Source organism: Malurus melanocephalus, unplaced genomic scaffold (assembly GCF_030028575.1).
Source record: "Malurus melanocephalus ecotype Western Australia unplaced genomic scaffold, MMel_1.1 scaffold_191, whole genome shotgun sequence".
Lineage (NCBI taxonomy): Eukaryota > Metazoa > Chordata > Aves > Passeriformes > Maluridae > Malurus > Malurus melanocephalus.
In genome coordinates this window covers 773,893-799,446 of record NW_026623423.1, presented here as the reverse complement: position 1 = coordinate 799,446, position 25,554 = coordinate 773,893, and the positions used below count along the sequence as shown (strand labels likewise).

General features: G+C 38.2%; 1 protein-coding gene across 3 annotated transcripts in view; it reads right to left on the bottom strand.

The window, feature by feature from the left end:
- Window positions 1-25,521, bottom strand: part of HOOK3 (hook microtubule tethering protein 3) — an 84,931-nt gene extending 59,410 nt beyond the window's left edge. The window contains exons 1-3 of one of the 3 annotated variants that reach the window (XM_057373253.1): window positions 25,357-25,521; window positions 11,642-11,727; window positions 2,532-2,604 (exon numbers count right to left, since the gene is read on the bottom strand). In XM_057373253.1, coding sequence (XP_057229236.1) covers window positions 2,532-2,604; window positions 11,642-11,727; window positions 25,357-25,413 — 216 coding nt within the window. In that variant the 5' untranslated portion in view covers window positions 25,414-25,521. Of the gene's footprint in view, window positions 1-2,531; window positions 2,605-11,641; window positions 11,728-25,356 lie in introns of those variants that run through there. The other 2 variants (XM_057373254.1, XM_057373255.1) reach the window with 2 other exon arrangements.
- Between the last annotated feature and the right edge of the window lie 33 nt (window positions 25,522-25,554).

Genomic DNA, 25,554 nt, shown 5'->3' with positions numbered 1-25,554 from the left:
GGGTTGTGGTGAACATGATGGTACTACATTGACAGTTGGACTCAATCTTGAAAATCTTTCCCAACATCAACAACTTTATGATTCTATAATTTTCTGCTTAGGAGGGCTGTACAAGGCATATACTAATCTTAACCACAGTTCACAAAGTAGGACTTYAGCACATTACATTTTAGGTTGTTTTTATGTACTTTCCCTACTAGACTGGCTCTATTATGTGGTTCATGATACTGAGAGCTTGTACAAGTGGTGCTGTTATACCAGATGGCATCAGAGGCAAAGAGTGACCACCATCCTTAGCAACAACAAAATAATGTGGCTCATTATCACAACTTGTGAGATAATCTAATTATCATTTCTTATGGCACTCCTTAAAATACGAAGGGAAAGCTGTATCCTGGAGTCATGCAAGTGTGATGCCCACGTCTTAAATCTAGTAACTAATACATTTCTAAAAGGAGGTTGTAGTTAAATGAGAGTCAGTCACTTCTCCCGATTAGCAAGTGACAAAAGAGGAAATGGCCTCAAGTTGCACCAGCAAAGTATGGTTTGGATATTATTAAAAATTTGTTGACCAAAAGGGTTGTMAAGCATTGGAATAGGCTGCCTAGAAAAGTTGTCAAGTTACTATTCCTGGACCTATTCAAAAGATGTGTAGAGGCAGAGCTTAGGGTCATGGTTTAGTGTGGACTTGGTAAACTTGATGATCTTAAATCTTTTCCAAGCTGAACAATTCTATGAATAGAAATGCACAGACKGAATGTTCCTACAAGCCAGACTATAAATGAAGGATTGGCTGACAGACATTTGGAAAACTAGACTACTCATAATGTTTACTCACACATAAGGAGCAGTTGGCAAAGTATAGGATTACTTTCCTGGTTAAAAAACAAGAGTTAAAGTATCAAACTTGTGCCTTTTAGTATTCTTCAAGAAAAAGGGAAGTGGTCTATAAAAATGTATTCAAGAAGTTTTATTATACATATTTTTTAAACAAAAAAGTCAATCTTTAGCTCTTGTTTACACAGATACCTGAAAAACAAGATAGAATGACATCAGCAAAAAACTGAAATTTGACCTGATGTTTTTCCAACCTCAGTCACATAAGGAAGTTACTAGGGTGCTCAGCTTTTCTTTTTTTTTTTTTTTCACACCTGCTAAGCTTATGCATCAGCCAAATTGGTGGGAGACATAAAAATATTTATTTCTCAAGCTCCATATGACAGTTACAGAAGCTGCTGCTCCATTTTCAATCAGCTGAAATGCTATTAAAATGAACAGTTCTCAATTTGTTATTCTCCACATATAACAGTCAAGACTTCAACGGTCCTTACAAAACCCCCCCAAAAAAATTTACAGAAAAGAYAGATCTTGTATCCAGCTGTTCACTTGCAATTCCATATAATTCTTTGAAAAGTTCATTCATATTAGCTACTCTACATGCAGCAGAACCCAAAAGAGTTCTAAAGCTTTTTTAGGGATCATGTCTTTTATTCATCAGTCAGTCAATATATACCCATTAGTGTACCCACATTTTAGCTGGCAGCCCTAGTAGACAAAACATTCTAAAGCATTCCAGACTTCATACAGCTGGCCAGACAGCAGAAACCATGCTGATAAGTTTGCTGGCCAAGTCAAAACATGAACAGCAGCAGTGTGCTTTATCTTTGTCTCAGGCACCATTCCCTGCAATTCAGAAAGCRATGTTGACAAGCCTACAAGTACTAGAGCATTTCACAGTTGTAGCTCTTCCCCAGATACTCAAAATGGTTTTTGGTGGCCGGAACAAAACAGTTTAAGAGGAAACAAAAACTAACAGTAAAACCATAACTACTTTTTCCCAAATCAGTCAGGTTGAAAATTAGAAAAGCTCACAGATCATTCTCTGAACAAAACTTGTTAAAAACTACCCTAACACCTGTATGGGAGACTGTTTTTCAGATTCTAAAGCAAAATGTTCCTCATTCACAGTTCTTGCAAATTCTATTTCCTTAATGTTTGCAGGGAAAGTACTACAATTTAAGTCATACAAATGACCCACAAATAAGACTCTGGTTAAAAACCATATCGAGTACAAACACAGAAAAAGCATTATTTCCTCTCTTAAACCTCAGTAGTTCTGAAAAGCTGACAAAGTAAAAGGAAGCAACACTTYGACATTTTTCTTTAAATATATTGCTTATTATGCTCTTATTTGTATGCAGCTGTTTTTCAAAAAAGCTGCTTTCACATGGTGCATTAAAAAATAATCTTTCATTCAGCATTTTAAAAATGAGAGGCAATTGATGCATAAAATTTATTTTAATACTTTCCTTTTAATTCACTGAAACCTTTTTCCAAATTCAAAGTGTCTTTGCTAAAACTGTACAGGACCACACAACATAAAAACAAATAACTGTAATTAAAATGGTCTAAAATTTAAAATGCTGTACTATAAAGCAAGATCCTATTCCAGAAGTGTGCTAATATTTGGACACAACATTGTATTAAGAACTGAAATACAAATACACAGACAAGCAAAGTCAGTCAAATACCTTTAGCCTCCAATTATCTCCTACTTCTGTTTTGATTCTGTTCAGCCAATTTTCATCAAAGTAAACTGGATCTCTGAAAGGCAAAAAGTGTATTCATTAGAAACAGGTTAYAGAAACTGAGTACACATTAGTCATTAAGCTCCTATCTCAGATTTGATTTCATTTAAATGACTACCTCTTGTATCTGACACATTGCCTGATTATCATAGTTCAGAAACCTGTTACTAACTCACTGTTCTAAGATCTTGCACCCTGTTGACAGCTCAGCTTCATTTGTGTGCCATGAGCAGCTCATGCTTTTGAGGTAGCTTCTGTGTATTTTGAATTAATTTTGCTCATTTACTGTCTGTAAGTCCTACCTATTAATTTCTCCTCTAGTGCTGCCGCAATATTTAGTTGTATTTCTAAAAGTGGTAAAAATCATTACTTTTTCACATATTATGTGAAATCCATTATTATGGATCCCTACCACTGTACACTGCTTACAACTATTCAACTTCTAAAATAAAAGCCTGAGACTGAACAATATATTTGCTGTCTTGATAAAGCAAGAAGGGCTAAAGAGTATCACTGAAGATTTTACTACTTGGAATACACCTCTCTATTTCATCTAACAAATAGTACCAGTTTCTGTAAATCTCTTTTCATAGTAACACTACACAAAACCTTTTGTAAACAACCCTCCTCAGAAGTTTTTCTATCTTCTGCACTTTTGACAAGGCAATCAAGATAGAGAAGAGMGAACTCCTATTGCTCACAGAGTACACTTCTATTCCTATAAACAACTTCTTCCTCTTCGTTTTTCTCCAAGCACCTTCTGCAAGCTGCTTCTTCAAGACAGCTTCTGAGACTTTCCTGCTGCCAAGCACAAAGATCACCTAAATCTAATTCTACTTATCCTAAATTCTACTGCTCTGGTCAGTCAAATTCTCCCTTTATCACACAGATTTTTGAAAATGCTATGATCAAAATTAAGGAGAGAGAAYGTACTACGTATACCTCATTTTAAAAGAGTTGGCAAACATAACGAAAGGCTCGTATTTCATCCAATATATACACTTAATACTGTCAGAGTGAAAACTCCCACCTTTTTATTGCTAACGTAAGTCTTTTAAGAGTCTGTGTTACAGTTTCCAGTGAAGTAATCTACTTTCTGGACTTAGACTGCTGCATTTGCCACTAATGACTATAAGACTTATGGCTGTACCCTGTACACATAGAGGGGTTCTGGACTGAGCTCTTTCCTTWAGGGCAAGATGCAATGAGACTTTTTGTCAAAACTTCAAGAAAACTGAACATGGCTGGAGAKTCAAATAACATCTATATCATATATACTGTAAACCAGCAATTACATCAGTACTTTTATTAGAGCACAGTATATGCTGACTCACAGTATATGCTGTATTCCACTAGTGTCTTTCCCACAGCGTCTTCACAACACATCAAGGTCTGCAAGCTGTATTACAACTACAATACACAGCAATGCAGAAAGATCACAAACAGCAACCTTTCTCTACTGACACATTAGCATCGTTATTTTTACACACTTTGTTACAGATTGTGGTGAAGATTACAGCGTATTTCCTTTCCTTTGATATGGCATCTGCAAACATATATCTGGAAGAACAGCTTTAATTACTAGTTAAATTGATTATTCCAAATTACTTCCATTCAAAACCAGTACAGTTCTAGCACAGATGATGGAATCTTAAATTGCAAAGCAGAAAAAACAATGTTATCCAGAGTATCATCTGGTTTGGAATTAAATGTTTTCAAGTAGCTTTTGAATGGTCTCCCTGCCATGAGAAGACAAGTAAACCTAAGAACTACATTGATTCAAATAGATGTAAGATCTCTGACATATGAGGACATTCAGCTTTTACATGAAACAAATAGCTCTCCTTGCAAAAAGCCTTAATAAAAAAATCTTAATTTGCCTATCTTCCACCCAACCATAATGAAATAATCTGGAAAATAATAAAAAGACAGTTCAAATCCCATTTTAGGTGTGGAGTTCAAAAGGCATGCTAGTGACTCTCAAATGAGTCWTCTGGGAATTGCCAACACACAAGTAAGCTTGCTTAACAGCAGACTCACAATTAAAAATTTAGGCAGCTGAGAGAGAAAGTATGTATGACTTGTGCTTCACCATCAAAAAAATGCAACTATTCTTCCTTAAAGATTGTATCTTGCCATTTTAAGCTTTGCACTTGGTCACTAACATGTTCAGCTGTTTCAAGGCTGCAGCACCATGACAACATCAATCCTTGACATATCATTTTCTTGGTAAATTACAACTGTAATAAACAACATGGGTAAGTATAAACAACACTTCACAAGAAAAATTACATTACGTCTGACAGGGTAGCTGATATTGTGYATGACATCCAATTTGATGCCCCAACAACAAGGGCATCAACAAGGGCATCAGCTGAGGAACAGTAAAATTTCAGAGTTAGGCCCAACTCACTTCATTCTGGAAGCCTGTACTTCAATAGAAACTAAGCAGCTTTTCTCAGCTACTACTACTTTTCTTCAGAGCACAAGATAYTTATGCTGTTGTTACTGTAATAAAAATAACACATGGACCAGCAACTGTCTTTTACAGTTTTGATGGAAGTCAGAGGCTACCTAAACCCTTATATATGCCATCAGACATACGTAAGAAAGGTCCCTGAGAAATAAATCTAAACTCAGTGAGGTAGTCCTCTTCCACAGATCCCTTTCATTTTTTTATTTGTAGGTATACAAACCCCAAAGAAGCAGCCAAGGGTCCAGCAGCTGATAAGCAATCCACTTGAAATCAATACCATGTAACAGCAGTCAAAATAGCACCAACAACTCTTTTAGAAAAACTCCATACAGGTTATGCAKTAGTTAACTGAACACTGCAAAAACGCTTGGCCAGGAATATACAATATGCAGAAAAGCAACAGGTTTGGTATCAACACAATGTAAATCAAGAATGATCATCCCTTCCATAAATCACATACCATTATAATTTCCTTTCTTTTCAACAGTCTATTTAAAGTTCATTACTTTATGGTATCATTACTAATTCCAGCAGCAATGCCCTCTCTGTATAACAAACTATTGGAAATCAAACCTGAAAAAAAAACCTTTCCACAAAAATTTCTAAAAGTACTTTTAAAAAGGCGCTTCCACATGTTAGGTCATACACGGCCCTTGCTGCAAACAAGCTTCCCTCTGCTGATTTTTGGAAATCAGGATTCAGTCAAATTCAGAGTTTTTAAACCATCTTAGTCCATTTTATTAGGAAACCACAGCATTATTCTTATAGTGTTTGAAAAAGCATYACCTAAGCAAATATGAAAACATGTGGCTGAGAGGTGAGCAGCTAAACTATCAGAAAATTGACTGGAGCATCATCATTACCATGAGGTGACTTGTTCATKAACTAAGTATTTTGAATTCAGTAAGGTCCTGAGCCTAGATCCAAACTTATACAATCTCTTGCACTGGCTAACTTTCAGATTTAGAAAGGTATTCACATATCCTTTGATTGCTGCCTACTATGTGAGTAGTACTGCAGATAACTAGGACTTTACTTCAGAGCACAAGATACTTATGCTGTTGTTAATGCTCCATCACTTCATGTGATGTTTTCAGCAGTGCTCATTTACAACATCTCCATCTTATTTTGTATGCAAATTTTCCTTTATTTAAGCAATCATCTCTTCGCATCACAGATGCCAAGAGACAGAAATACTCTTCTGAAGAAAAGCCAACCCACAGAGCATGTAGTATAACTCATGATGATTACTCATTTTTACAGTGGTACAGTAAGCTGTTTSAAGAAACGTCTGTTTTACAAAAATTTCCCTCCCTCAGTGATGTACAAAAGCATGGTTTTTGTGTTCTCTATGTGTCAAAACATACAAGGTGTGTTGCAATGTATAATGYAATAAATATGGAATAATTCATTGAAGGTGCACAATGCACAGATGAAAAAAGAAAATATATACCACTTCTTACATTTACAAGGCCAGTGTGATAAAGAAAGAATCAAAACAAGAGGGAAACCTGGTACTAAACAGTTTGTAGAGTGAGATGAAAGGAAAATTCTAAAACTTAGTACAAAATGGGAAATCATGCTATTCTAGGGATATCAGTGGACGGTGAAAACATAAGTAACACCAATGCAGGCTACAAAGAAAAAGGATGTGATTCAGAAGCAAGCTATGGCACTTCTAGCAGCATAAGCTACATGATTTCAGGCAAACATCCTGCTTATAAACAGTTTAGACCTTCTCTTTTGCTTCCACTCCTTACTCCTGGAGTACAATGTTCTGTAAAATAATCAACACTGATTACATACAGGCATTTTATCTTACTGTATTTCCTATCAGCGCTAGTTAGAGGGACCAGTAACCACCACAGCTGAAYACAAACAGTGACTCTTACAGAGTAACACACAAAAGATAAGCTAAAGCATAAGCTGAATTTCTTATTCCAAGATAATACAGTTAGCACTGGAGAATCACATTCAAATTTGAACATAAAGTTTTAATGCTACAAAGAAAGAAATGTTCTTCAGGCATTAACCCGTTTTTTAACAGCTGAGACTKTAAGCAAAACATTCATGCTTGGTTACACAGAACATATTTCTGCTATTTGCTGTCACACACTRCATCAATAGTGAAAAGCTTCTGAAGGTGTCAGTTATTTCCTCTGTAATCTTTCCTTCTCACAGCTTTTTCCAGCAGTTCTGGTAAAGAAAATTCTGCTACATTAGTTGTGATCACTGGCACAACTACAAATGGTGTCTCCTGTGAGYGCAAAAAATAGTGAGAATGATGTATGAAAAATTAAGAACCACAGAAAAAACTGTTAGCCCCTTCCGGACACTTRGCACAACGTATGGCTGATTTATATCAGCTGAGGAACAAGCAAAGGTCTTCCTTTTCTCTTTCCTCTTTTGTTCCTTTTTCTGACAATAAATCCTACAGTTCTGTTTTGTGCAAATTTTCTRTATGCCTAAAAGAACCAATTCCCTGAACAAAGGATCTCTCAAAAGCTGTTCCTCATCAAAACCTACTATCCCCTGTCCTCATAAGTACCAGTGGGCTCTTCTTATGAAGGAAGATGTGGGGAAAAAAAAAAAAGAAAAAAAAAAAAAAAAAGGAAATAAGAGTTCACTTCTCACTCCTCTATGGAAATACATCCAGATCACTATACCACTACAATATTTTTAAATTTTCAACAATGATCTTCTTTATTTAATTTGACTTCTTCATTGACAATATTTTCTTCACTCATATGAAACTTCTTTTTCTTTTTTTTTTTTTTAATCCTCACTGGATATCTTAACCTGCTTTTTCAGTGATTTTAAAACACTAATTAATTTATTATACTAAAATCCTGATGCACACAAAAGTTACCAGAATTTTTCCCTCCCTACCTTTACCTGATTCACCTCCTAGTATTATTATGCTCAAAGAACACATACATATTAAGAACCTTCAGCAGGTGACAGCTATAGTGAAAAACACCCAAATTTTAAGGAACACAAGTTAAAAAATAATACACCCTTCTCTATAGAATAAGAGAAACAGCATTTAAGTTGTGCCTGCAGTCAAAACAATAAACTTGCCCTTTGAAGAAGTTTTTGAGACATCTTCACGTCCRATACACAATTATTAAAGTCTTCACTGCAAATGATATGTTTCCAGGGACCTGGTGCTTTCAGGCTTGTTCTTTGTTTTAAAGTCCCTACACAGCTTTTCCAAATAACCTTAAAAACACAGCTGTCTTCCAGTTGTACACTTCTACACCTGCAAAAGTTGTTTTCTACATGTCTATCTTTCTTGGGACAGAGAGGGAACCAGTACTGCTAATATAAATAGAAAGGACTGCTCAAGATTTACTTCATATTGTTGAACATTCCCTGGCTCACAGCTAAGTATTATTCTTGTTATATCTGTTYAAAGGAGCAAAACAGAGATTTCACTGCTAGTGTTGAATATGGTTTTGTTTTCAAAAAAGAATATTTAAAACGGCTTTGTCAACATGGTCCTGATCCATTTTCTACTCAGCCATAGAAATGCTGGCTCCTGTATTTGACCTATATTCCAATCTCTCATGTCCAGGGAAAAAGACAGTGTTTGGCTATTCTGTAGCCCTTGGTTTCTACTTCAAAATCACCAGACTAATTTTCTGTTGCACTTAYCTCATACTACGTATCTACTGTTTATTCTGTTTTACAAAGAGAAACAAAAAAAACCCAATGCTATTTCCTCTCAAAGATTGTTCATATGGTATAATTCCTGTCGTACAATCCAAAATCAAACTGCTGCTGCTCTTCAGAGATTCCCTCAACAGAATGGAGTCAAAAWTTAGCAATACTGTTGCTAAATTTCAGCATGAGAATACATCTATTCATTACATAAGTATGCAAAATGTTAAAGCTGAAGCACAACTATCATAAGATAGTCAAATACTATTTTGGCATGTTCAGATTATTATATASGGCATAAAGAAAGAATTATAAATTGTTTAGGTGATCTTAAAACATAAACTGGAAAAAACTGAAGAATTCATGTGTTCAATGTCAGCATGGCAGTTGTCACAGGAAATATTTAAAAATCATGCTACAGAAATGCAGTATTTGTATTGTATATATCTTTAAAAATACCAGTTCATTTGCTGAAAGCAGCATCTCAGAACCATGATAAAAAGTCTTGCTACAAAATATTTGATTACATTGAGATTTCTCTTTTCTCCCTTTTTATTCTCCCCGTGAATCCTTTTATTTTTCCTCCCAACTCCTTCTCTCATCAGGAGGGAGGCCCTTGATCCTGAGGATCTGCAACTACAGAACAGACTCAGTGACCTCATACCAGTTACAGCCCTAAGAGCTCTGTCAAACAAATCAGCTGTGTTCAGTAAACCTGAGCTATGCAGCAGCACACAAGGGAAGTGCTAAGGGCCAGYACAGGATGGAGGACCCTCATCTTCTGAATGACATCATACAAGTGCTCTTCCACCTGGGCACAGGCAGTACAGCTAGGGAAACCTACAAAGTGCCAAGTTATGYGGCTTTGGAAACTATGGTCAGGGCTCAAGTGGTGTTCTCCCCAGTTGTACCAGTTAGTGAGGAGCAGGTTTGAGGWGCAGACAGGTGCTGCAGATCAACAATCAGCTGTGATCTAGGGCTGGTAACCCAGTTTAGGTTTCGGTAACCATTGAACCCTTTTGAGAATCAAGGACTGCTTCAAAGAGATGGGATCCACCAGACTATGGTGGGCAGACACACCTTCAYCAATGGGCTGGCCAGTGCTGTAAGAACAGTTATATACAAGAAACAACAGAAAAAGAAACATTAAATAACAAAGCAGGGGACTCTTTGAAAAACTAAGGGTGTGGAATGATGCGAACAAAAGTCACCTCATAGTCAACAAAACAGGGCTGGGTGAAGTGGGATCACCCCAAGAACATGCACATAAATACAGAAAGGCCTAAAAAAGAACAATCYGGGGAAAGCTTTATTCTTGGGAATCAGAAAGACTGAATGCATATGTGGAGTGCTTTTGCACAAATGCATGCAGCATGGAKAACAAAATGGAAGAAACAGAGTTCTGTATGTAGTTACACGGTCAGTCTCATGGGGACCATAAAGTTGTGGTAGGATGGTTCACACGCCAAGGCTGCTGCCATGAATGAATACAGGYTCTTTAGGAAGAAAAAGCTGAAAAAGCAATGACAGGGAGACGCCCTTCCTGTGAGAGAGCAGTGGGAATGCATGAGGTCTGTCTTAGGATGGATACAAGCCAGCTGCGAGATTACTGGTCAGGATGACTAAGCAGACCAATATAAGTGACACAGTTACAGATTCTTGCTATAGACTGCCTGACCTTCACAAAAAAAACTGATGAAGCATAATAGGGGTAACTGGATAGCACAGTGGGCTGAAAAATGGCTGAAAAGCCGGGCTCAGAGGTTTCAGAAGCATGAAATCCAGTTGGAAGCCAGTCCACCAGCAACATACTCAAGGGGTCAATACTATTAAATGTGTTTAATAGAGACCTGGATGATGGAACAGAGGGCATTTTTTCATATAACATAAAAATGGAAGGAGTGTGTAATACACAACCAGCTGTGTTGCTATTTAGAAGGAATTTGACAAACTGGAAAAACACACTGAGAGGAACCTTACATACATCAGAAAAGGTAAATGCAAACAAACCCCATTAACCAGTAATCATCATATATGCTGGGGGCCAACTGGTTGGAAACCAGCTTTGCAGACAAGAAACTGGGTAGAAACCAAGCAGAAGACACTCCAGCAACATGTCCTTGCAGCAAAGAAGGCCAGCCACAGCCTGGGCTGYGGTGAGACGATCACTGCCATCAGGCCAAGGAAGGTACTGCTGAGATCCGTTATTACCATATCCAAAGCACTGCATCCTGGACTCTCCAGTATGAGAGACACCTGGACATTCATGCAAGTTCAGCAAAGGGCAATTAAGATGATTAACAGACTGCAGTTTCTGTCATATGAGGTGAGACTGAGTGAGCTGTGTTTGTTTAGCCTCAGAAAGAAAAGGCTCAGTAGGATCTTACCAATCCTGTGTATAAATAACCTGATGTCTCCCTCTTCTTTATATGCACACATAATCTCAGTGGTGTCTACTGAACAGGTATGGGGTAATGGAAACAAATYGAAGAGCAAGTATGTCCAACTACAAACTACTGCAAAAACCAAGTTCCATTCAATTTATTGCAGAAGTGCTATTACATTACACCAATTGTAACACTACTGATGATACTTCCAAACAACAACCAGGACCAATTACTTTACCTTGCACTGATTTCAATTTTAACCGTGAATCTGTAAGTTTAATTTTAATTCAATAAATTTCCAGTAAGTTCATACTTGAATCAACACTTTCCTAAAACATAATTTTTCTTTCATTTAAGACAGTTATCAGAAAACTATGGAGAAAAAAAATTTAGTTCCAGTTTAAAGTAGCATSTAAGCCACATACTTATGGAATACCAGCCAAGTTTGAACTAAAATACATGTAAATAGGCAAAAATGTACAGAAAAAAACCCTCTATATTTAATTCATTAAGTAACAATTACTTACATTTTTTGAAGAACCTGGGCCATCACAACCCCACTCGTTAAATCTTCTACAGTCTGGCATGGTGCCTCAACATTGAATGTCTGGATCTGTGGGAGAAAGGAAAACATCATCTTTTACTTCAATGTCAAGGAATTTTCAAAAGTGAAAAAAATGCTACCAAATAGAAAACAGAATTAGTTCCTCATATTTACTGTACATACTAGATTTAAAAAGCTTTATATTTTATAGCCATCRAAGAGATTAACAGAGCTTAGCATACTTGTTTTCACAATAAACTTCGCAACTAATAACAGTATTWCATTCTTAGAAAAGCAAATTTGGCACTGCATTTTCTTCTTACTGAAAGTGACCAGGGTGTTCAAGTACTTCCATATATTCATGTGCATATWCACTCTCTCAATCAACGCAAGTAACAAACTCAGTTTTTAGAAGGAACATGATCCACAGAATGTTCATCAGCTCCCCACAGTGAGACGATGAAACGTAGTGACATACATATTCCCAGCTTAATTATTCCCTACTATCAGATGGAAGAGAAAAACACAATGCCTCTAAACCCTAATTGGTTTATGCACTACTAGTACCCTGTACAGTCCAGGGTGCTTTATTAACACAGTGACAGGCACCAGAGTCCACAGGCACCAGAGTCCACAGGGGAAAACTCTTTTCTTCCTTGCACTCTTGGTGAGAAGAATCTGTCCACTCCAGAACAAGCTTTTGTACTGGTTAAAGTTATTTGATAATTTACTTTAAATTAATATTATTTTAAAATTATGCAGATGAGTTTGCAAAAATAATTTTGATTGTATTATTTGGAAGGTATCTCCCTAGTGCTTGCCGCTACTATCCTCCTCCTAGGGAAAGCCTTGTAGAAAGCACTTCATATGTGCACATGGGAAAAGACAGTTTACAAGAGCTCTTGCAGCTTCAGAGTACATAAATGTTAGACACATCAACCATTTTTTTTAACATAATGTACAACCATTCATGCTTTAGTGGCATTTAAAAGTAATTTCCCAGTAAATAYCCTCTATATGTGTATATTACAATAAAAGACAATCCATGTAGCGGTGGGAAATTTTGAAAGTCTTCTCCTCAGAGAAGGACCTTCAAAAASTCAAGTGCCTAATAGCCCGATTCTCCTCATACCTTTGGAAAGTCATGTAAACACTCCAGCATGCCATTTAACATTAATTTGAAGTACAGGCACCTAGGAGAATTTTATTTAATTTCTTTCATTTACTCTGGAAGAAAAGAAACTGACACTCAATTAGGAAARAAAAAACCAATGACATCCAGGAAGAGTCAAAAATTGAGCTCKCACAGCATGTTTACTGATCTAGTTCATCTGCAACCAATGAATAATAATGAATGATGTCCATGTTCCAAAAGCACATGAATAAATTATTGAGTAGCATATAAAACAGAGAGAGGTGACTTCTGTACTTCTGATTCAGATTTTCTTACAGCTACTTTAAAAAAACCCACAGCTTCTCCAGAAAATCAAGAAGCCATCATAGATTGCCAGAACACTAGGTGAAAATCAGAGTGGGTGAGTGAGGGGAAAAAACCTCACACATAAAAATAACATTAAAAAAAACCATAACAGGACTAAACATCAACTCACTATTTTGCCAGAAAATCGAATTTACCAGTAGTCTCTGAATTATGGCAGTACTGTTTAAAGAATACAGCGACAACTCTRAGTCTGAATCTTCAACTCGGCAACATAGAAAACAAGAAATAATAAATAATACTTTACAGCTAAAAGAAAAAAAGGCTGCAATGTTATCATGGATGCTTATGCTTAAAGAAGTTCAAGATGCTAGAAGGATAAAATTATCAAGCATAGACAATGAAAACTTTCTTCTAATTTTGCATATGATACCTTTAAATAAAAAAATTGAAATAACTTTGCTGCATGATAGCTAAATCCAAAAAACCGCTTCAGATCTACTACTATAACAGGTTTTCAGCAACAGACATGAAATATTCTTTTAAAATAAGCAACAGCAACATAATTAAGGTCTTCAGAGCGCACATTAATCAGGGTTTTTTAGATTAATTTTGTATCTTGATATATGAAGCATCTCTTTGACTAAATAAAAGTGTATACAGATAATACCACTATAAAGATCGAAAAAGAAAGATGACTAAGCTGATCTCTGAAACACAGAGAAACAAGATGCGCATTCTCTGTTGTTTCATCTATAATTTCATCATCATACTTCCCCAATACTTCACATAGACAAAAAGGTCGAAAGTGTCATTCAGGTTCAGGTACCCTATCTGAATTCTTTTCCCCTCCTATACACACACATGCAAGATTGCCATTGAGGACAATAATGTTTTTCATGGCAGACATCAAAGAACAAAATGAAAGACTTAAACTCACATGAATTTTATCTTCACATACATTTAAATTTTATTATAAATGTCTTTGCTTTTACATTTCAACTGTGCCAAATTTATGCTGCAAAACATTTATTTGAATCTTAAAMAACAAAGAACTACATCCTTTATATATCCTTCAGAGATTATCCTCCAGAGATATTAAAGTAACACATTTTCTTCAAAAAACCATACACAAAACAGCTTTTCAAATTTACAYAGAAGTTAAACTTCTATACCATTCTCAGATTTACAGTATGCTAAACCACTCTAGAGGAAGCACAGCTCATTTTCCATAAGGGATAAAATAATAAGAATATGGCAATGCAGACAGAATCCAGCTATGGAGACAAAGAAGTAAATTTGTGTGTGTGCACCTCTAAATAGCTATTCCATAACAGCTGTTAAAACAGTCTCTTCCTGTGCATTGTGATGTGTTTCCCTCTGGAAGATTTCTCTCCCTGTGGGAACTGCTCCTCTGCTCCAACTTCTTGAGTGCTTGCAGTGGCAGTCCCCATTGTTAGTTCCACAAGGATGTAAATTAATTCCTGTTCCCTGTTACAATTCTTGGGTTTTTTCCCCTCACTTCTTGAATCACCATACGGAGTCATGTCTGTGAGCACGTATGGATCTAATAAGGTTCAACAAGGCCAAGTGCCGCATTTGGGTTGGGGCAATCCCCCCTATCAACATAGGCCAGGGAAAAAACAGATCAAGAGCAGCCCTGCTGAGAAGGACTTGGGGTGAGAGGCTGGACATAAGTCAGAAATGTGCATGGCCAACAGGTTCAGGGAGATGATCTTCYCCCTCTACTCCACTCTCCTGAGACCTACAACTCTTAGAACTATCCAGCTCTAGGGTCCTTAGAACAAGAAAGAGAGGGACCTGTTGGAGTAGGTTCTGAGTTGGGCCACAAAAATGATCAGAGGACTTTCTTCCTATAAGGAAAGGCTGGGAGAGTTAGGTTTGTCCAGCCTGGAGAAGAGAAGGCTCCAGGGAGACCTCACTGTGGCCTTTCATTACTTAAAGGGACAATGGGGGCAAACTTTTTAATAGGCCCCATAGTAACCGGACAAAGGGTAAGAGATTTAAATTGAAAGATRTTAGATTCATACTACCTATAAGGACAAATTACTCTATGACGAGGGTGGTGAAATACTGAAAAGGTTGCCCAGAGAAGTGATAGATGCTCCAACACCAGTAAGGTCAGGCTGGGCTCTGCGTAACCTGATCTAGTTGAAGATGTTCCTTCCCAAAGCTGGAGCGTTGGACTATTTAACCTTTAAAGGTCCCKCCTATAATCCTATCACAGAAACCCTGCCACTTGGCCCAATCACTAAGTCTAGYAGGCCTTCACACATTCCCATCAAATATCGTGCAATGAAAGAAAAGGGTTCTTTTATGTAATTTTATTAAATATTATTTGAGATATCTGATCTACATGGACATGAACAGTCAATTTTAATACCTTACTTTAAACCTTAAAAGAGGGATTAACAGGTGACTTTCAATGCAAAGGAGGCTATCACTTGGGACACAATAATTGCTTCAGGAAGATAACACCTTAGAAAATCTGAGTTACAGCTCCTGATTACATATAYGACTAGTGACGATCTGTGAGCTTCTAGAGATAGCATGCAAAAACTATCACGCGTTTCATGAAAAATATGATGGTCAGTGAACTGGACAAACACTCAGTTATCAAAGACAGTAGGTGAAAACCAGATAAAAATGTGATGGGGAATCCAGCATACCAYGAAACTTGATGGGGAAGAAAAAGTAAAAAACCAAACAAAGCAAGCTCCTTCCACCTCAAAGGCGAAAGAGATTCTCAATTACCTTTCCTTCTCAACACTGAGAAAATGAAAGACTTGCTCTTTGAACAGTGATTRTATACAGAGCTTGATTTTATTGCTGATGTAGTTATGTAATAAACCTTCTAGATATTCTTTTATAATGACATCTGCAAACACAGCAAACAGTAACGTCCAGTTTCCAATTTATCAGAGCAAAGTACTCCCCAGTCACTGCTGGGGAACAAGCTGGGCATCGGTCCACAGATTCTGACCAACCAACTTGTTTCTCTTGGGTTTTGCTACTCTCTTTCCTTCTCCTTATCATTATTACTGTTATTAGCATATTTAGTTCATATTGTATTATCAGTACTATTTTATGTTTATGTTTTCTCTAGTATATTATTACTATTAKTGTTGGTTTATTTTTTTCCATTATTAAGTTTTTCTGTCAACCTGCATGGTTTAGATTTTCTTCCCATTCTTCTCCCCACTGGCCGAGGAATCGAGGGGAATAACTGAGATGTTGTGCGATACTTAATTCCCAGCAAGGATTAAACCACGACACCACCACTTTAGAATTATTTGTCCTCTATTTTACCATATTTTTGGAACTGACCACGCAAGCTTATAACTAGCTGCCATGTAGAGCCTAGAACAATACCAGAGAAGAAACAAATCACAGACAAGACAGGGAGAAGTGGCTGTGAAAGGAGACAAGAAAGTAACCAGCCTCAACGGGGTTGGATGCAAAGGGCAAACTGGCAGAGAATATTAAAGTGGGTTGGATACTTCTGTCCTCCCACATTAATCCTGTATGACCTACCAGAACTGCAAGAATCTCACTAAAACAAACTTTACTCAGCTCCAATGCCTGGAGGAAACCAGAATATCAATTCTGTTCACAATGGTGAGACAATTATGAGATACATACAGTTGCTCTTCCTCAAATGCGGAATTCCTAAACTGAGACAGCCTTTCAAATTAGAAGTGGWTTCCTATCCCAAAAAGAGATCCTGTGCTTCTGGATAACTTTGAAGTTTCTTCACCGACTTTTCTCCTCACAGTTGATAGCACTGCTATCTTCTGCCTGGATAGTCATGGCATAAGCTGTCTTTTCATGCTTTTCAAGACAACAACAGATTGCAAGAAACAAACAATGGGGGAGCAGATTCCCYAACAAGAGGCAGTTTTATTCCAAAATTTGAATTTGTGGATGTTTCCACTGATGTTTAGGTTGTCAGACTTCCATTATTAAACTCTCAGAAGGTACTTTGCAATCCAGTGGTAATGTTAGGCACTCAAGTAGCCCAACAATGAAATTACAAGGTTTTTACATCACTGGTAAATCCCTAAAAGGGTGGGGATTCTGCTGGGGAAGAACTTGAATGTTATTTTTTTATTAATTTCCTTCTCATTTTATGTGTACTGTGTTTAGCCTCAAATATCTAAACAGGTCAAAGCCATGAAATAGCTAAATCAAAGTATTTTATTCAAAATAAAACTTATTCAGATTTCTTTTTGAAACAGAAAAGGAGAAACAGAAACAGGAAATAGAAGATTCACCTTGACTAAAGCTTACTTACCTAAGAACTTGAGAGAGCCACAACAGCATTAACCAGTTAATGCTGCACTATCTTGGCATTGCCACTAAATTGCTGCTAAGTGAAGTGTTCAAGTATGACAAATTATTAAGACACAATAAACAGAGCCTCAAGTCTGAATAGTTTTTGGTTTAACCATTTCAGAAACATTTATGAGAAGACAAGCTAACCTACCAACTCCTGAGGTGAAAATGAATGTATTCCTGTTTTCAGCTGAAAGCCAGATGAGCCAACTGATGAAAAAGAATTCTAAAAAGTATTTGTACTRAAGACAAAATGAAAATAGAATACATAATAGGAAGGCCTAAAACAGAACCATAAACCAACAGTTCTTTCCAAGCCTTCATCTATTTCATCATGTTTCATTTAAAAGCAGTACTTATGAGTCAATGCTTTCTCCTCTTAAAATGCAAKCTACTAACTGAAAGCAAAGAACCCACATTCATAGGATACATATATTCACACTCCACCAAGGAAAAGGAACAATGACTTTTAGAAGCTCCAAAAGTGCCTTTTAAGACTAGAAATATCTTCTAAAAAAAAAAAAAAAAAAAAAAAAAAAAAAAAAAAAAAAAAAAAAAAAAAAAAACCAAAAAAACACCAAAAAAACCCACAAATGGTACTGTGTCCAGGAAGCGCCAGCTTCCTCTGCTAATCAAGAGGGCAAAATTTTTCATCTCTTCTCTCCAGAAGTGACCAAATAACACTGAYGTCATATTATACACGGAAGTAGAATATGTTCTGCCTTCAGCACTCTAGCTCACTGAAACCTAGATGATAATATAGCTCATAGAATTGGGACACATGAAGTTTYACCCAAGGAATAAAATGAAACTTTAAAAGCAGGTAGCAGCAATTTGCAATGCAAATAGTACAACGGTGCTCAATAAACAAAAGAGAGAAATTCTTTTTATTCTGAATGAAGATGTCTAGGCTACTAGAAACCTGAACAACATCAAGCAAATGTGCCCAAATTGATCTATACTAAAATAATGAACAGGCAGCAAGACATAGCTTATTTGTGAGGGCAGAGGACCAAGTAAAGTCAATTAACTTCCTGGCTCCTGGCTAGCAAGAGAAACTTTACAAATTAACACCTATTTCTAATTTTACTTATTTACTTATTAATCTTATTTCTAATATTACTTAAACTAAAACGAAACTAAACCAACCAAACAAAAAGCAAACAAAACAAAACAATAAAGTGAACATAGATGATAGCTTTCACCTTGCAAAATACTGAAGGAGAATAACAACTATTTAAAGTCTGTAACTCCAACCTTTGAAGCAATAATTCAGATGAGAAATACTGTCCCTACTGACAGGTGAAAGAGCTCTCTTTCYCAGAGACACAGAAGATGAATCCAAGAACACTAAGTCCTACTGAAATATCATCTTTCTGATCAGTGTGAAAACATGGGCTTTCAGAGGATTGCATGACTAAGAAAGACTTACCAGCTAAAAGATAGGATACAGAAAAAGCTGGCACTAAGTTTTCACCAGGTTAAGAAATTTCAGACTTAAAAGATTCTAGAATTGGTAACCCAAATGTATAGCACACCACTAAAATTAGCGTATCTTGTAGTTCAAGCCTTCTCCTTTTCTTTATTTATATTTCAACAATTTCCTGAACTTCACTGAATTCTGTGTAGAACAAGATTTTTCAGAAGCTGACCAAATTCCGTGATTCCTTGAAAAAAAGGCAGGACCCACCGTSCAACAGGCAGCCATGTTTTGAGATTGTCCATAAAATTAAAATCATTAACCCTACGAGAGTGCGAGAGTGTTCAAGTCATGCTGTGTTTTTTTTCCTAGCCAAWAAAGGGACAGTAGAATTAATAAAAATATAAACAAACGCACACACAAAAAAAAACCCTGCACAAAAAATAAAACAAACAAAAAACCCACACATAAATTCTGTTGCAGTGAATCACACACTTATTTCTATTTATTCTGACGCTGAAGTGAAACTATGGATACCTTGCTGCCATGGCAAACAAGTTCACTCAAAGATTTATTCGCTCAAAGATTTATCTTATGTAATCCTGAAACCCAGGAAAGGCTRTAAGTCATTTAATACTTTGCAACACTGAAATGAATAAACTATAGATGCTCATTTCCCAGATCTATTGTCCCCAAAACATAAATCATGGGTTGTGTAAATATTCATTTGCTGTTCAAGAACCCTAACTTAGCTACCTTGAGAGATTTAGCTTCAAATRGGAGTTCCAAAGAGGACACAAAGAACTACACTTCCAGCATGACACACATTTGCAAAGAAGCCTGCAGCTAAATGGCATGAAAGCACCCTAGGAATTCCAGGGCTGAAGCACATTATCATCAAATTTACAATGCATCTTCTTGTGCAATACTTGCTCCACTACCTGCACCACTTCAAAAACATTTCCTGTGTGGTCCCTTTGAAAAGCTACCATCCCTCCGTGGCCTCAGCTGGTCCACTGAAACACAACTCCACCTTTGTATTCATTCGGAAGCTTCTGCCTGCCATGGGCAGGAATGGAGCGCTGGCTGGACTCCCCTGCCTTTAACCTTAGAGAGCTTTTCCCTCCACTGAAACTCCTCTCCTCCTTTCCCTGCTCTTGGTTCCCTGCTCTGAACGAGCAGTATTAAAGAACTCATGGTAATGACTTAAGTATAGCAAAAGCAGACAGAAAAACAATACAAGCATACTCTGCAGGGCAGGAAACCACTACCAGTAGTTAAGGGAAAGAGTTAATCCCTCTCCCTTTCCTGTGTGGCAGGACCTGCCAGGCTGTTTGCAACAAAAGCCACAAGGACTACTCTCTTCCCCCCCCACTTCCAGCCACGAATTCCTGCCTTAACCTTGTGCTAGTGTTGGCTGCCATGTGGCAAATAACCTCATTGTTATTGGGTTTCTTATTATTAATCATTAGAACTTGCAAATTAATTTGATTAAACAACCCCAGACTTASAGTCTGAAGCTGAGGGCACTTAAGTAACCAAATTTAGGCAAAACCTTTCTAAACGACCACATTACTCAAGACAGCCAGKAAAAGCAGAGAACAGCAAGTGCAATTGTGTAGCAGGGGAGAGAGGAGAGGCCCAAGGCACAACTTGAACATCTGCAATTGCTCTCCAGAAGTCAAACACACTGCAGCAAAGATTTCTAAGGGTCCAAGAAAAACAGTATGACATATTATCTTCAAATTTACGAGCCCCAAAATGTCACAATTAAGATAGATAATGATGCAAAATTCACAGTTTGACTTCATCTTTTTGAAGCAACTGTTTAAATATTTCAGAGAAGATAGGAACAGGTTTCTCTCCACACCTCCCACTTCGAGATTAACAAGCTTACAGGAAAGTAGTTTCCTTTACACTCTCTAAGGTTCACAGTTCCTAGCAGCAAAGTCTGTTTCTTCTCCAAGCAGTATCTCGCAACCCCTCACCAAAAAATGAGGGGGCAGAACTGGGAACTGAAACTGAGCACATACTAAATAACGTCTAAATGTGTTTTTTTYCCCTCAGGGAGGTGCTATAAATGTACACTGTATAGAACAGTTCTTTAGGAAGAAGAAAACAGAAAAAATAGCAGAATTTGGGACAAGGTCCCAATGAAAGAAAATCTAAGTGTCAAAATGCACACATGATGAATAATGCCTGCACCTCCAAATTCTCTATTCAGTCTTTTTCAGGTTCTTAAAAATGGGAGCGATGGCAAGGAACACATACAAACTGTACCCTATTACCTTTAATTATCATATTCCTATGTTATCAGCTTTCTATCACTTGCTCTACAATGAAATCTTGAAGAGAAATTCTTGTTTCTGCTTGACTTCTTGGCAATACATTAAAAAAATCCCTATTAATCAATAATAGTTATAGAGACTCCAACTCCCTCAAACATGGTGAATCTTACACTCAGAATATCACAGCTCTAAACAACTATCCCTTTAAAAGCTGGAACAATAAATTCTTTACTATCCCAGTGAGAGGTCATAAAATATAAAAAAGGTTCATCAACCTACTTGTCTTTTGCATTAGTTACAGGGACTGTAACCTGCCAGGCTCCTCAAGCCATATTCCATAATTGCTGATAAGCTCAGGGGTTTTGCCTTCTGAACAGCAATGTATTCAAACAGAATAGTTTTCTTGATTCACTGTCATCATCAGCACAATTAACCACCCCTGAAATACCATTTTTTTCAAGAGGTAACACATGCTGATGCAATTATATTATCAGAAGATATGAAACCCTACAACTTTGTGGTCAGTGGCCAAGGACCAGAAGAAGAAGCAATTKAAACAGGCTTAACAAGTTATCTACAATCTTGGCATCTACATGAAATCAGAAGAGTACTTAAAAATGCATATACACAAGGATCAAGAACAGCATAATCTAAAAAAAGAACATAACTGGACAGTAGGGAAAAACAGCCTTTCCAGTAAATTCCAGCAATGTGATTTTCTTTGAAAAGGGTGCCTACCAAGCATCCACAAGCAGCCTTCTTGAGAATCAAAATCTGTTTCAGCACTTGGTCACGTGGTCTCTGTATTTCATAGTACCACAGACAAATACTTACAGTTGGGAATAGGACATGACACAGAAGACAGAGATATACTGTACTGAGGAGATTTTTCAGCCAAAAAGGGAGAAAGGTCAAGGGACTCATACCACACAAATGACTAAAGTGCATTTAAAATGGAGAACGCTGAAACAGGACGCTTGCAGTGTTTACGGAGTTCTCTCTAATCACAAAACTTTTAAGAGGAACTTTATTTGGCCTTGAGGATTGGAAAAGAACGTAGGCAAGACACAGCTCAGTGGAGGTAGCACATATAGAGATACTTATCATAATGAAGGAAAGTTCATGACATCTCTACATCAATTTGCTACTTACAACCGCTTAGCAGCAACCTCTTTGTGGAATCCTGCTGTTTTCATACCATACTAAGCAACCTTTTCCGTATCATATCTTAGTTCTATGTAAAAAAAAGAAAACATCTCAAATTACATAGCAAAAGCTGGTAGCCATCACAATGATTTCAGACAGACATATTACAGTGTAACTGGCACAGGCACATTTGACACCTCTCAATATTCTATGAAACATCTCACCTATGTATCTAAGTTGAGAGCTTTCCTGACATTACACACATAGAAAAACCCCCAAACCAAACACCAAAAATCCATGTGTCCATGTGCGGACCACTTTTAACTTTCAAGCAAAAAAAGATGTTATCAATCTCTGTAAGATATGCCRAAACAACTACAGTATTATTGCAGGTTTACCTCACAACCACATTTTTCTAAACTGCCTTGGCTGAAGTGCATGTTATAATAACAATCTTGAATAACAATCCCATAGTGCATAGAATAGTCTCAGAAAAGGTTTGCAAGAGATTTTTGGTAGAGCAATAGTTCTACAATTACAGTAGGTYACAAACACTGCTAAAGTGTAAATATAAATTTTGAGAGGCCAGTACTTGGCCTCCAGTTCTTCACTCGGTTTTGCTCAAGTTGCCACTACTGTGGCTGTCTCAAAATAACATCATGGTCACCTGCTAAAGTGGTGGGAAGCCAAAGCTCAACCAGCTGTTTAAAATCCTGAACAAAAATTATTTAGGAACCCATTTGAAGACACTGKCAGAGAGGTGAAAAATAAACAAGAATTACACCCTAAGCTAAAGCATAATGACAGAATTGGGTATTGGCAAAATACTAAAAAATAAACCAAAACATATTCAGATGCAAGCAGCTTGTTCCAGCTTAAACAGAAATCACAGGCATGCAAGTAAAAAGCCTGAGTGATAYTATCCTTCATTAAAATCACAAATTGGCATAGGGAGGAGCACTTTCTTCTCACCCTGTATCCACCTGCACAAACATTCAGTWTAGGCCAAACAGGTTCTCAGACTTGCAGAAAGCCTTATCTATTCAAAACGCAGACAAACCAGTCTAAGTACTTCTRTATGAATGTTAAGCAAGCAACCTGGGAGGCTAAACCAGTTCTAAAGAGCAGCCAGCTTCTCTTCCCAGATGTGCATAAACTGTTATTAAGACAGCTTTACTCTCCTATCTAAATGAACGGTTTCCCATGTATCATTATGGGACATGAGAGAAAGCCAAGCAAAAAAAGCACCYTCTTTATACACACTCAGTTTCACTGAGGAACAAAAAATTTCATTGCCTCTTCTGTAAGTTTCATGTATCCTGGAAAAAAAACTGAAATCACCCTTCTTCTTTCTTTCTTTTTTTTCTGAGTCTGTTTCAAAGCCTCATTCACACAAAAATGATGATACTGTAAAAATAACCCATAACCTCATACATTCATCTCAGAATCAAGTTGACCAATCCTAATGATGTTTAAGAGGATTTACTATTTCTGCTAACCAAAAAAGATGGACCTAGTCTCTTAATTAGCTCAATATCTGAGGTGGTGCAAAGGTGAGAGGTGTAAATGGATCTATGCAGACCATTACTACAGACAGGACTAGGCTCCACTGGATAGGTACAGCTTCAGGACTTCAGGTTATAAAGACTGAGCTGCTCACTCAGCTTTTCTTCACCAGTACTAAAACACATCAACTTGCACGTGTAGGGACACTTCATTCCCCATACCTGAAAGAGAAAGCATGGAAAGCCAAAAGCAAGACAAGTGGCCAACCATAACAAAGCTGGCAGTAATGTGAAGGAAAGAGAAACTGGGTTACTTACTCTAGACCTACACAAAGCTTTTCCCCAAAAACCTCTTCCCCAAAGTCTTTGCCTTCTATACTTTCCAGGCCATTTGCTCACCTCAAACAACAAGTTCGTCTCCCTTGCTCATCCTTTTTGAGTTTCATAGAGAAACCTAACCTGTTATTCCCCAGGAATTTACTCATTACCATCAGAGCTTCAGTCAGCTCTGGCCTCTCATAGAAAAAAAGTCTGAAAATTTTTGTCTCTCTTCAACAAGCAGCTGTATTGCAGCTTCATATTCTAGGTATTTACTTCATAACTTTGCATATAAAAGGGGAAAATACCTCAAACCAACCCCCAACCCAAATCCAGTGATTTGAAACAATTAAGCAATAACTTAGCTGCTACAGAACCACAAGTTTCACACCTGTTTTTATGTTACAGTCATTGCTCAGACTACAAAGAAGCTGCAAACCCAGGTTTAATGTCCACCACATTCTGGCTGCTCTTTGAGTGACAGCATAACCTAAAGACATTTCTTAAATAAACTGCAAACATTAAAATTGTGTAACTTCTTATTGTAAGATCGTAGAATCATAGAACGGTTTGGGCTGGAAAAGAACCTTGAAGACCATCCGGTTCCAAGCCCCCGGCCATCAGCAGATACACCTTCAGCTAGACCAGGCTGCTCAGAGCCCCATCCAACCTGGCCTTGAACACCACCAGAGATAAATGTATCACCTCTTAAGTTGATACTGTAACATACTCGACCTCATCGGTGAATTCTGTCTCTCGAGACTCAAGCACCGCTTAAATACAGAAAAACAAACAGGCGGAAATGCAAGTTTCTAATCAGAAACCCGGCCTTGCTGGTCAGAGAGCGGCGGGCGGGTCCGAACAGCGGGACACTGACATACCGACGGCACAAGAGGAGCAAGGACCAGAGCCACGGCCTGCAGCTCACCCGCCCAGCTCGGGCGCACCTGGGGGCGCTCCCGCGCCGGCCCCCCGGCCCTTTGTTCCGCCGCCGCAGGGGCAGCGCTGAGCCTGAGCAGGGCCCTACCACCGGCACCCGCGGAGCACAAAATAAGACATCAACAAGGCAAGGCCGGTCCGCCGAGGCTCCGCCGACCCCGACCCGAACGCGGTGACGGATGCGGGGCCTCYAACCGCCGGAGCGGAGCCGCGGCGGGGCGGGGGGCGCCCGGCGCTGCGGCCCTGCGGTGCGGCCCATCTCCGTGAGGGCGGGCAGCGCGCACTCACCCAGGTGAGCAGGCTCTCGCCGAGCTCGGCGCGCTCCAGGCTCTCCACGTTGAACATGGCGGGGCTACGGGGCTGCGGGGCCGCGGCCGGGTCGGTACCGCCGGTCCCGCCCCGCCCCGTCCCGGGCCGGGCGGTGGCGCCGACACGTCACCGCGCCCTGACGGGGACCGGCCGCGCGCGCCTGCGCCTGCGCCTGAC